The 13,535-nt window shown below is 44.2% G+C and overlaps 1 protein-coding gene across 1 annotated transcript in view; it reads right to left on the bottom strand.

The window, feature by feature from the left end:
- Positions 1–3,901: 3,901 nt before the first annotated feature.
- Positions 3,902–13,535, bottom strand: part of VWF (von Willebrand factor) — a 143,813-nt gene continuing 134,179 nt past the window's right edge. Inside the window, exons 48-52 of the mRNA XM_045554544.1 lie at positions 8,200–8,298; positions 7,414–7,542; positions 6,880–6,919; positions 4,719–4,816; positions 3,902–4,201 (exon numbers count right to left, since the gene is read on the bottom strand). Coding sequence (XP_045410500.1) covers positions 4,013–4,201; positions 4,719–4,816; positions 6,880–6,919; positions 7,414–7,542; positions 8,200–8,298 — 555 coding nt within the window. The 3' untranslated portion in view covers positions 3,902–4,012. The remainder of the gene's footprint in view (positions 4,202–4,718; positions 4,817–6,879; positions 6,920–7,413; positions 7,543–8,199; positions 8,299–13,535) is intronic.

Raw genomic sequence — 13,535 nt, 5'->3', positions numbered from 1 at the left:
CGTCCCTCGGCGTCCCTGTCCTGGGAAAAGGGGTCAGCTTCTCGCACCACCCTGTCCAGGGTCACTTGGGGTCACCGGTCCCGAAGGGCAGGAGTCAGGATGCCTTCCCCTTCCCCCCACACCCACGACCTGCGGGACGCCGAGGCCCAGGGTCGGGCAGGGCAGACTCACCGCGCAGCGCGGGGGCAGCCATGGCGCGGGCGCACGGGACGGGAAACCCTGGCGGCCGCCCGGCCGCGCGCGCTTCTGGACAGGCTTACGCCGCCCGCCGCGGGCTAATTCCATGGCGGCTCAGCTCCTCTGGGCGCGCCCGCCCCTGCCTGCCGCCGCCGCCGCCTCCCCCCGCTGTCCCCGCCGCCCGGCCCGCGCTCTCCCTCGGCGCCCGGGGCGCACCCGCACCCGCACCCGCGCCGGAGCTGCGCGTCGGGGAGGGAGCGCGGGCCGCGGCCGGCGAGGGCAGGATACGCGCGGGTTCGCGGAGCTGGGGGCGGGACGGTCAGTGCCGCCCGCTCCCCTCGGCCCTGGGAGGCCCCTCACAACCTGGTTCCAGCGTAAAAATGCAGCCGGATTATCTCATGAACCGTCTGGCTGATTAGTTTCCAATCCCGCCAGCAAAGCCTCCCTCCCGCCGCCCCACAGGGTCACCCTCTGTCCAGGGGACAGCCCAGCTGCCAGCCCCTGGACAGACCCCCTCGCACCTGCCTTCACTCTACCTCGCCACCAGTTGTCCTCACCTTGCCCTATTTTAAGAGGGACAAAAAGGAGCAGGACTCGGGGAATAGGTGCGCAACAGACAGTAGGACGAGAAGAGGGCTGCGAGAGGCAGGAGAAGGGGCAGGTTTCATGAGAGCGTCCCCATGGGACGCTAGGACAGGGTAAGCAGGGCTGCGGAGGTAGACTACGGAAGCTCCATCCCCAGAGAACAAGGAGCGCCTCTCCTGGGGTGGTCTAGGTACCTGGCCACAGGCAGGAGGGTGGAAGAGAAGACAAGCAAAGGACCATTTTAGATGATGATATCCACAACGCCAAGATGTCCCAAAGCAAAACAAAGTCACTATTGCCAAGGTCCCCGGAATGAACAAGTGTTGCGTTAAGGTCCAGCACACTATGGCGATCGCCCACCGTTAGGTGTGAAGACTTTTCTCCCCCACACTGATGTAAGCTGGTGATGACTGCTCCCCATTCTACAGACGAGGAAGCTGAGGCAGCGAGGGGAGCAGGTGTACAACAGCACAGTCAAGGGCAGAACAGAACGAAAACCAGAAAGTATGATGCCCCAACCTAGGGCTTTATTTTGGCATTGCAAGTAACAATGGCTAACGTTCCCACTGGACTTCCTCTTTGTCAGATACCCTTCTCAGCGCTTTACCTATGGTATTATTTTACTCCTAACAATAATTCTATGAGGTGATTACTGCAGTGTACCCATTTTACAGACAAGGAGACTGAAGTGCTAAAGTCAAGTAACTCACCTCTAGGAGAATCCCAGGATCCCAAAGCAGGCAGCCCGCCCTATTATTATGTATTACTAATGTAATATAATACTTAATAATAGGATGTAATACTAATAAAGTATTAGGACAGGCCATCTGTCCTAATACCTTGCTATTCAGCTGTTTTCCCTAACAACGCCCTTCTGATCATTTACTTCCAGGGATGCTTCTCCATGTCTTTTCCACATCTTTTCCATCTCAAAGGATTGGGAACGCTTTCACCATTGCGCCTTCATCCACGCCCTTTCTCCTCTCCCTCTGGCACTTTCTTCCTCCCTGTGTACTCCTTCCACGAGACTCCCCTAAAACACTCACTTTGGGGATTCTGCCTCATCTAGTCTGAGGGTGAGCAAATGAAAGGATCCCTGAGGTAAGGTGCAGACCCTGCCTTTGGAGTATCTGTAGCTAAAGGAAGACTGCTGAGACACTTCGTGCACAGGGGCACTACTTCCACCAGTTTCTCTTTCTGCGTCCTTTTTACCCAGCTCCCTAACATTGTTTTTATTTTTCTTAAAACATGCAGTTTTCCTGAGTCAGCTTTTTTATGGATGGTAAAATGTCATATCAGCAAGTATGAGACGTGCAGGCTGTCAAGGCACAGGACGCAGGAAAATTGACAACTTATGCAGAAGAGGCAGCCTCCCTGCTGAGTTTCTCTGCGACTGATGCCTCCAATAGCACCTTGTCCCCAGCTAGAGTGTTAGGTGATCAGTCAGAAGAGTGACAATTAATTCCCTGTCCCTGGATCTGGTTTCCTACTAAGAGAGACCTTAGAGGCTACTCAAAGTTGGGGGTGGGGTGATAGATGCAGAGATGACAACCTTTGAATTATTGAGTAGTTATATAAAACTTCTATCCATTCTTTCTTCCCTCTATCCCACCAATCTCCCCCCTAAACCTACTCAACATAATCTGTGCCATTTTCCTGTAATGCAGCTTCTTTTGAGGTTAATCCTAGACGATAACAGAAGTGGTGGAGACAGAAATGCAGTGGCCACTGGTTGCCATGGTGGCAAGGAAAGAATCTGTAAGCAGCAGACCGTGTGGCTCTGGTGGAGTGGCCTGGGGGTTCTTGTCTAGGTGTCAAAGCACCTGGGTTCTGAAGCTGGCCCCACCACCCAGCATCCGTGTGACTTTTGGCAAGTCACTTGAGTTCTCTGAGCTGCTTTCATCATTTGTAAAGGGATGGGGCAGGGACAGTGCAGTAGATGATGTCTAAACTCTGCCCAGTTCCATCGACCAGTATTTTCAATGAGTGAGTCTCTCCCGTGTTACAAGAGAATCAATTCTCCATTGAATTCCTAGCACGTCCAGGACATCTCCTTCATTCTCGTGACTGTTCTCTCCCCAACTAGAGTCTCTACCATCTTGCCAGTGTGCATGTAAATTTTTTCATAAATTTTAAGGAAGGACGATCTCTGAGAGTGACAATACTGGTTAGTGATGTGGGGACCAAGTGATGTTTGGTGTTATCTACACCTCTCCCTCCTCTTCTTCTTCCTCTTCCACTGAAAGATGTCAGGAGCAGGTGGGGCCTTGACATCGTGAATAAAGCCCGAAAGGAACTCAGCCCTTTCGGCCCCTGGGATGAAAGAAATCCCTGATGCTCTGCCGTCGGCATTAGAGTCACATTCCCCACTTGAGCCTTGATTTCCCCATTTCTATCCTTTTCACTTCTTACAGTGTTATAGAACAATTTACAGTTACCTAAGCACTTTCAAGCTTTATTTTAGACTGAAGTTCTTTATCCTTAGCATGCCATGAGTGAGACTAACATTCCTGTTTTCAAGGAAACTGAGTCGGAAAACCATGAAGGGGCTTGTTTGAGGCCACGCGGTTGAGCAAGGGCCACAGGTGGAGCCCCGGTCTGCCTCCAAGCCTGGGGCTCACCCGATGGCCGAGCCAGGGGTGGAACCACGCTGCCGCACCCGCCAGCACCTGTTTCAGGTCCCCCTCAGTGCTCAGCACCTCTCCACCTCTCCCTCCCACAGAAGCCACTGAGGGGACATGGGATATTGTCAGCTACGGGCTCAGAGAAATCCCTGCACACCTGGTCAAATGGCTTCTCCACACTGACAACCGCCATATCTACCTCAGCAGGACCCTGGCCCCCAGGCCCACCCTCTGCTACGGCAGAAGCCCCTTAGTTCGCAGCTTGGAGAACCCAATGTTCCTGAGCAAACCCCCTTTCACTTGGGGCCACTGGGCTGAGTTTCTGAAGAAGCCTGCCCCGTGCTATGCCCTCCCCACCCCGTGGGGGCAAAGACACCACTGTTTCCCCAAGGGCTGGCGGGCCCTCCCAGATACTGGGGCTGCAGTGCTTCGGATGGGGCCTCAGAACCAGTCTCAGGACTCAGCCTCAGCCCACGGTTCCCGTCTCAGCCTTAAGACACAGAGCACCAGCGGCCTTTTGCGAGAGGAGAGCTTGGCCTTTATTGCGGGCCAGGCGGGCACTAGAGCAGAACATGCAGAGGACGACTCTGGCTGGTGGGGCAAGGTGGGCGGCAGCTGCGGCGGCCTCACTTGCTGCACTTCCTGGGGGAGCACTTGCACCCCATGGCGTTGAGGACCTCGTGGTACACCACGGAGCCGTTGGCACAGCGCAGGGGCACTCGCAGGGGCTCCGTGCGCGTCGGGGAGCAGCAGGAGCACTGGTCCTGCACATCGTTGGTGTCGATGGAGTACAAGGCTTTGCTGGCACATTTGCCCTGCAAGGGGGCACAGGGGGCAGGGCAGCGCGTTGGTGAGTAACCCTGGGTGGGCGGGACTCTGGGGCAGCCTGCCTCCTCCCCCACCCCTCCAAGCAAGGCAGGCCTCGCCTCACCCACAGACACCCAGGACAGCCAGGCAATTTGTAAAGGCAGATCTCAGGGAAGGCTGACATTTCCTCTATTCTGGGGTAATATCACACCCAGATCCCTCTAGCTGCAATTCTTATGCGTGTTTGATTGATCTACAGGAAACGCAGCCCCCATCGTCCATAAATAACTCTCCGTCCTCATTAAGGACTCATTGAGTCTTTCCTCAGTATTTTTTTCCTCCTGGGATCAAAAGTTCCCAGTTATTTCAATAAAACATTTACTTTGGAAAAAACACTTCCAGTTTCTTTCCCTTCTCCTCTCTGCGAATTTTCCACTTCTTTCCAGAATGTAATTAAAGAGATGTGTCCAAACAAAGAGACTCAGCCCTCCCCACTCAGGCCTTATGGAAGGCAGAGACCCTTACCTGGCAGTAGTGAATGTCCACTGTCTCTTCAGACTGACAGCTTCCCACTGTGACAGACTGCAACCTGGCAGTGACGTCTCTGCATTCGGGCTCCTCACCTACAGGACAGAGGTGGAACTTGGGGACTGGCTGGGGTTCTACAGAACACCCTTCAGCCCCAGTGCCCTCATTGTGCTGGAAACAGGTCCATTTCACAATAAAAAAATGACAAAATCCAGCCATAGGGAGGGAATTAAGTTATCCTGGTTCATCACAGCTGCTTCTAGCCCTTCGAATTCAGACATGTCGTTACTGCTGGATTTAACTCACTTAATGGTACAGTTTTAATTGCAGGAAGAGCCTAGATTCACTGTGCCTTGGTGATGTCAATGAATGCGACTTGCATTTATATAACTGTAGACTCTAAAAGCCATAATGGCTAGAAGAAGCCTCTGCACTCATAACTATATCCAGAAGATACAGGCAACGAAGTAGCTAAGGAATATAATTATTATCCATCTCACCCTGCCTTGGGATAAGAGGAAAGGCCAATGTCATGATCACAGAGAGGCACTCGCTGTCTCTACTGGGGCCCAGAAGATCCCTAAGAGCCTCCAAAGACCCCTTTTTGGGTCCTGCTGTCTCTAGGTCTCTGGCATGGGTCTCCTTATGTACAGCAGCTAGTGGCATTCAGATCTAAATCTCTGCTTGGCCCACTGAGAATTCAAAGATTTAATTCCAGCTCAGCATTCCCATCTGAACACTAGGAGTCTTCCATTCTTGGATGGCTCCAAATCTAAATCAACCCTAATGACATATTTAGTCTGCCTCTCGATTTCCCAATAATTTCATTTTAAAGGTAAAGCCTGCCAACTACTACATTTACAGAATGAATAAGAAAAGCATATTTAGGCCAACATGCTATATTATTTTGCTGTATATTTAAATCCCTGGGCCTGGCTTATTTTCCTTATTCAGGGTCTCAAAGGCCCCTTACTGGTGCTTTTGTAGATAACAGTCTCATAACTGAATTCCATGTGCAGTGTGCCTAGAGGGAATTCATCTTCTCTGACGGCTTCCTGACTTCACATTCTTAAACCATTCAGATGCGAATCATAGAAAGAAACGTTTTCAGAGTGTTTCCTCAATCTGTGATTTGGTTACAGCAATTACAGAGGCTGTCAGAGTAAGCCATCAAGAAAAGAACGAATTACCAAGCAATGAACTCGCTAAGAAAGGGAAGGGAAAGGGAGGAAAGGAAAGGGGAGGGAAGGGGAGGGAGGGGAGGGGAGGGAAGGGGAGGGAGGGGAGGGGAGGGGAGTGGGGACGAAAGGAAGAAAAGAATGAATGATTGAACACTGAGGATATTTATGCGTTCACTCTTCCTTTTTCTACCTGAAAACAGGCATGGGACTGTAAACCCAATGTCAAAATTTTAAAACACACACACACACACACACACACACACACACACACTAAAACAAAAAATATTAGTCCAAACAAGTAATTCTGTATTCAGAAAATATAGCGTTAGCATTGGGATCCTGAAAGTCACTTGTGTTCAAGAACATAAGGATGTGTGGGAAGAGTACTGTCTGACGTGCAGACTGGTAAGCCCCCTCACCAAAGCTATTGCTGTGAGTGATTAGAACCAACCGCCATGATACAATCACAAGGTCAAAGGCGCAGAGAGTAAAGATGGGGAGGTAATAAATTCAGACCACCCTTATGAAGCCTTGAGAGGGCATTCTGTATTCCCTGCAGCCCCCACAGCACACATCGTTAGCCAGCTGGTGTCTTCCCTTTCCCTTCAAGATAGCTGGACCACGTTCATAAGCAGGCATGTATTGAGTACCTGCTCTGTCAAGGGTCCCCGTCTTCAAGGAGCCCTGGTTGGAGAGGGAAGGTATTCTCCCATAATAGGACTATGAGCAAGCAACCAAAGACTCTGTAGTTTTGGAGAAAGGCACATAAGAGTCTCGAGGCAGTCAGGAGCTTGAAAAAACAGGGAAAAGAGACTGTTCCGTAGGCATTTAAAAGGGGATTTGAGCAGAGGGCAGTCTAGTGACATCCAGGAGGGGAGCCTGTTCCCTGCAAGATTAAATATAGTGAATGGCCAGTGATCAAGAAATATGGCTGATCTAACAGGTTGCAAGGGACAAGATATTAGCAATGTACTCACATGTGTCACAACAGGTGTCTGGAATTTTCATAACTTTCCCCTAAGAAAACAGCAAAGGCCCAGGTTAGGCACAAATAGTACACAGTGGACAGCTTCCAGGTTACTCCAGACCTATTTCTAGTTCTGAACTCACAGCCCTGAGCGTAAGTCCCAGCTGTAAACCATGCCCTCCCGTCACAAGTGTGAGCAGAAGGACCACCCCACCTGACCGGGCTGAAACAATTTTGATCATTCCGAATTCCCTTCTGATGACATCATCGGGACCATCATTCCCAGGCAGACCGGAAATCAGTTTGGTCTCTCACCTTCCTATTCAAGGATCACAGGAAGGTTTTTATAAAGCATCCTTGCACTGCAGAGAACTTTGTCTCTCCAACAGGCTTTCATCTTGTCATTTCATCAGCTCTTAAAACTAGTCAGAGATCTGCCTTGGACACTGGGAATCACGTGAGAGCTGTTCAGAAGGACCCTGCTATCAGGGTCAAGGACGGGAGACAGTCAAAAGGAAAGCAGGGCCCAAGCTTGGCTACTCACTCCCTGAGCCAGACAAGCGTGTTCATCAAAGGGTGGGCAGCTGGTGATGCTCTTCTCCCAGATGTACTCTCCCCTCTCGTTGACCTTGCAGAAGTGACTGTCGCAGCCATCCTGCAGCGTCTCATCACGCTAGAAGGAAAGGGAGGAGTGAGCAGGGCAAACTCAAAGACAGGGTTTGGGTTACAAAGACACTGCAAACCATGGCCTTGGGGATGCTGAAGCAATATGGAGAACTACAGAACAATGAGACAGTGCACAAAGTCCCCACACCCAGAACACAGAAGTGGGCTTCCAGTTTTATGACTTCTTTACTGTGTAAATGCAGAGAATCCTCCGACTATGGTAACTGCTTAGATGCTTAGAGGATTGAGACACAGCAACAGTGAACTGGCTGATCGAGAACCAAACTAGAGATGAACCAGGGGCTCTGCCTCCCAGTCCCCCAGCTAGCTCTGGCTGTAGGAGATCAGAGTTTGTTTCACGCTGGTGTCTGTCTGGTCTCACAGAATCTCAAAGCTAGAGAAAATCTTACAGGTCAACCAAGTCCAAATCATGAGGCCATACACCAAGTACACTCCTGTCAACCAGAGCAACACAATAACTAAATTAAAGAGAAAATTCCATGCCTTCCATGAGTCATCCATCTTTTCTTTACAAAATCAGAAAGAGGTGGAAAAAGAAGCCAACATTGAACCAAACTTAGTCCCTCTTTCTTGAAGAGAAGATTTCAAAACAGGACACAAGACGGTGATGTGAGAAGGAACCCTGAGCCCAGCTTGCTCCTACCTTCAGTGTCATGACCTGTCCTCCTCTTAGCTGAATGGTGCAAGCCACAGGCAAACACCTCCCACAGCATTCACCTGGGTTCTTCTCTTCCTTGTAACCCTAAATAAGGGTGGGGGGAAACAGTAGTTAGTTAACCTCTCCAGAACATCCCAACTCTAGGTAGGCTTACCTTGAGGGTCTCTCATCTCTCCTATCTAGCAGTTTCACCTAGAATTTAGAAAGTTAACATCCAGCTCTAACTAGCTTTTGTCAGTTCTCAGTCCCCAAGACAGCATTCCTTCCCCGCACATACGTGCATTTGCCTCCAGTTGGAACAGCCAGATCTATTAAATCAGACCTTTCTCCTGAGTTCCAGACTTAAAAATTCAGTTGTTTACTATGCAATCGTTTCCTTTATGGTCATCTTGAGACTTATGTCCAAAATGAAGCTTGATTTTTGCCCCAAATCTCATCCTTCTCCAGTCTTCCCTATTTGGTAAATGGTGTCATCAACTACTTGCTCAAACTGGAAACCTGGGGGCTATCCCTGACTCCTCCCTTTTTCTCGTCAACTCCCATCACCAAATCCTGCTAAGAATGTATCTCGAACTCCTCGCTGCTTGCCATAATCAGCATCCTCTGTCATCATCTAGTCTAAGCAATCATGTACCATGGACTCTGCTAATAATCTTGTTTTCCGACTTCCATTCTTTTCCCCATATACTATAGGTTACTACACATCTGCCAGAATGTCCTTCTTAAAATAGAAGCCTAGACATGCCACTTCTCTGCTTAAAAACCTGTGATGAAGTTCTGGTTCCAGTAATTGCACAGTGGCCTGTACTGGACTAATCCCCATGCAGACAACAATCACAGACTAGTGACAAAATATCCAAAGCATTATTTAAAGGCACTGGAGGGTGACCCAAATCAAGGACAAATTGTAGGTTCTTTGATCCTTGAAAGAAAGAGGCTCAGTGGACAAGGCTCATGTTTAAACAGCATTTCTTGTGAAGGCAGTCTGCAGGGCACTGGACATCTGGAACTCTGGCAGAAAATTGAGGTTGTACTTGCCTGAGGACTCAGACAGAGTTTGGAACTGCCAGAATAGCTAGAAACTAAATGGAAAACCCTCAGAAAAGAGGAAGTTGGAAAATCTCCATATAAACTCCTCTCAAATCTTTCGTTGATCTCTTAATTATATACGCATAGGGGAGTCTACAAGGAGCCCAGGGACCAAACAACAGCTGCAGAGCTAAAAGACCTTAGCAGAAATCTCAGCTGCCACACACCACAGGGGAGACTGAGTTTGGAGTTTGAATCCTACCAAGCTGAAGGGGTGAAACACCTCAGGTTTCCATTGAAATTTGCACAGGAGTAAAGACTATGTCTCAAGACTGAAATATTCAACCTAAGGCTAAGAGAAATGCTGAAATAACCCACCCTGATGTAATTTTAAAATTAAGCCTCCTTTAATTCAAAGTGAACCACCAATAATCTAGCCATCTGCTAGAACCAAACTTAACCTTCATTACAGAAAAAAAAACAGAATTAAGAGTCTCTTCAACATATCTTCCACCAATGTCTAATACATAGTAAAAAAAATTCATGCAAAGACATAGAAAAATTTGAGCCACACCAAGAGAATAACCATTCAATAGAAATAAACACACAAACGATCTCGACATTGTAACTAGCAGGCAGGAACTTTAAAATAACTATGATAAATATGTTAAAAAGTGTAGAGGGAATGATGAATATAATGGAAAAAGAGATGGAGAATTTCAAGAACAAACTGGAAACTTTAAGAAAAACAATCAATTGGAAATCTTAGAAGTAGAAAATACAATACTCTAAATCAAAAATTCACTGGGTTGGATTAACTGCAGATAGGACACAAGAAAAGAAAGGATCAGAGAATTTTAAGACTGACCTGTGCTGTCCAAACTGAAACACAGAGAGGAAGCAAAAATAGGAAAAAATATACAGAGCCCCAGTGACCAGTGGAATAGTGGGGCTATAGTGGTTGACTGTACAGTCATGAGCTATTTAACAATGTTTTGGTCAACAAGAGACCACCTATATAACTTCAGTCCCCTAAGATTATACTGGAGCTGAAAAATTCCTGTCACCTAGTGATGTCATGGAACAACATGTTACTCACATGTGTGGGGTGATATCAGTGTAAACAAAGCTACTGTGTCAGAACAGCATGATTATGTACAGTACATAATACTTGATAATGAAAATAAACAACTATGTCACTGGTTTATGTATTTTACTGTCCTATGCCTTTTCTGTTATTTTACAAGTACTCCTTCTACCTATTAAACAAAAAGTTAATTATAAAGTAGCCTGAGGAAGGTCCTTCAGGAGATATTATAGAAGAAGGCATTTTTATCATAGGAGATGACAGCTCTCATGTTATTGTCCCTGAAGACCTTCAGGTGGGACAAGATATGAAGGTGGAAGACAGTGATGTTGATGATCTTGACCCTGTGTAGACCTAACCTAATGTGTGTGTTTTGTGTCTTAGTTTTTTAATAAAAAAAAAATTTAAAAGGTAAAAAAAATAAAATTTTTTAAAATAGAAAAAGTTTAAGAATAGGAATAAAGAAAATATTTTGTACAGTTGTACAATGTGTTTGTGTTTTAAGTTCAGTATTATTACAGGAATCAAAAGCTTTTAAAAAAAATTTTAAGTTTACAAAGTAAAAAAGTTACAGTAAAGTAAGATTATTTTATTATCAAAGAAAGAAAACTATGAGTTTAGTATAGTCTAAGTGTACGGTGTCCATAAAGTCTACAGTAGGGTACAGTAATGTCCTAGGGCTTCACATTCACTCACCACTCACATGCTGACTCACACAGATCAACTACATTCCTGAAAGCTCCATTCATGGTAAGTGTGCTATACAGGTCTATCATTTTTATTTTTTATACTATATTTATATTGTACCTTTTCTATGCTTAGACATGTTTAGATACATAATAGTTATCATTATGTTACAATTGCCTACGGTATTCAGTGCAGTCACATGCTGTACAGGTTTGTAGCCTCGGAGGGTAGTAGGCTATACTATCAAGGTTTATGTAAGTACACCCTATCGTGTTCACACGATGACAAAATCGCCTAACGATGCATTTCTCAGAACATATCCCCATCACTAAACAACACATGACTGTATACATAATTAGAGTTTTAGAAAAACAGGAGAGACAAAATGGAGCAGAAAAAAATTAAAGAAATAATAATTGAAAAATGTCCCCATTTGATTAAAAATCAACTCTCAGATGCAGGAAGCTCTCTGAATCCAAAGTAGGAAAAGTATAAAGAGAACTACTCATAAGCATAGACTCAAACTTCTGAAAGCCAAAGGTAGAGAAAAATGGTTAAAAGCAGCCAATGGAGGAGAGAAAATGCATACAGGAGGATAACAAAAATAACAGCTAACTTGTTATCAGAAACAATACAAGACAGAAGACAATGGAACATATTGAAAGTGATGAAATAAAACTGTCAACTTAAAATTATATATTCAGTAAATGAAGATAAAATAAAGACATTTTCAGACAAATTAAGTCTGAGTAACATGTTGGCATTTGGCCCATGCTAAAAGTTCTTCTCTAGGACGAAGGGAAATATATAACATGGAAATTCAGATATATAGGAGGGAAGAGCTCTGGAAATTATAAATATATAGATAAATGTACAATATTGTTTTAAGTTCTCTTTTTAAATTCTACATATAAGACAATTGACTATTTAAAGTAAAAATAATAATGGTGCTTTGTGGAATTTATCTCTTAGATAGAAGTAAGCTATATGACAATAAAAACACAGAATATAGGAAAAAGAGTACATATTAGTAAATCAAGGTAGACTGTAGTAAGTCAAGGATGTATACTGCAATCTCTAGAGTAACCACTAAAATAGCAATATGAAGAAATAGAGCTAAAAAGGCTAACAGAGGAGATAATACTAAAACAACAAAAAAAAACTCAGTTAACCAAAAAAAGACAGAAGAGAATTAACAATAGAACAAGCAACAGAGAAGACAGTAGATAAAATAAATAACAAAATGGCAGATTTAAACCCAATCATATCAATATTACATTAAATAAAGATTGTCAGACTTGGATAAAAAAGCAAAGTCCAATTAGTATATTATTTACAAGAACTGCACTTTTAATTTAAATAGATAGAAAGGTTGAAAATAAAAGTAAGAAGAAAGATATACCAGGCTAATTACTAAGAATAAGAAAGCTGAGATGTGTGTATTAATACCAAACAAAGTGGACTGTAAGATGAAGTACATTACCAAAAATAAAGCAGGTTATTACATAGTGATAAAAGAATAGATTCATCAAGACATAAGAATCCTAAATATGTATGCATCTAATAGCAGAGCCTCATAACATAGCAAACTTGACAGAACTAAAGGGAAAAATAGGCTAATTCACAGTCTCAATCAGTGATTTCAATGTTTTCTCAGTAACTGATAGAACAAGTAGGAAAAAATCAAAAAAGATATCGAGGACTTGGAAAACTATATCAACCAACATGATCTAATTGAAAATAATAGACTATACACCCCAAAAGTGCAGAACACATATTCTTCTCAAATGCACAGGGAACTTTCACCAAGATAGAACAAATTCTGAGCCATAAAAAACGTAAATAAATGTCAAAATTTTAAAATCAGAGAGACTGTGTTCTATGACCACAATTAAATTTAAATTAGTACCAATAAGATATTTAGAAACCCTCCCCAAATACTTGAAAATTAAATAAAATACTTTTAAATAATCCATGAATCAAAGAAGAAATCACAAGTGAAAATAGAAAATATTTTGAACCAGAGATAATATAAAATATATATATTAAAATCTAAGAAGTACAGCAAAAGCAATCCTTGCAGAGAAATTTATTTTTAAAATGCTTATATTAGAAAGTCATGATCTAAGCTTCCACCTCAAGAAGGCAGTAAAAGAAACTAAACCCAAAATCATTAGAAGACAGGAAATAACAAAAAAATAGGAGCAGAAATCAATAAAATAGAAAAGGAACATATAAAAGGAAAATAGAAAGGTAAATATTGGCTCTTTGAAAAATTAATAAACATGATACATCTCTAGCTAGACTAATCAAGAAAATTAAAAAAACACAAATTATGAATATCAGGAATGACAGAAGGTACACAGCTACAGATCCTGCAAATATTAAAAATACAATAAGGAAATGTTAAAAAAAATTACGTAAATAAATTTAACAGCTTAGATGTCATGGAAAAATTTCATGAAAAATCAATTTACCAAAACTAATTCAAGAAGAACAGAAAACCTAGGAAGCCCTT

This window comes from Lemur catta, chromosome 6 (assembly GCF_020740605.2).
Source record: "Lemur catta isolate mLemCat1 chromosome 6, mLemCat1.pri, whole genome shotgun sequence".
Lineage (NCBI taxonomy): Eukaryota > Metazoa > Chordata > Mammalia > Primates > Lemuridae > Lemur > Lemur catta.
This window is presented reverse-complemented; position numbering and strand designations above follow the sequence as displayed.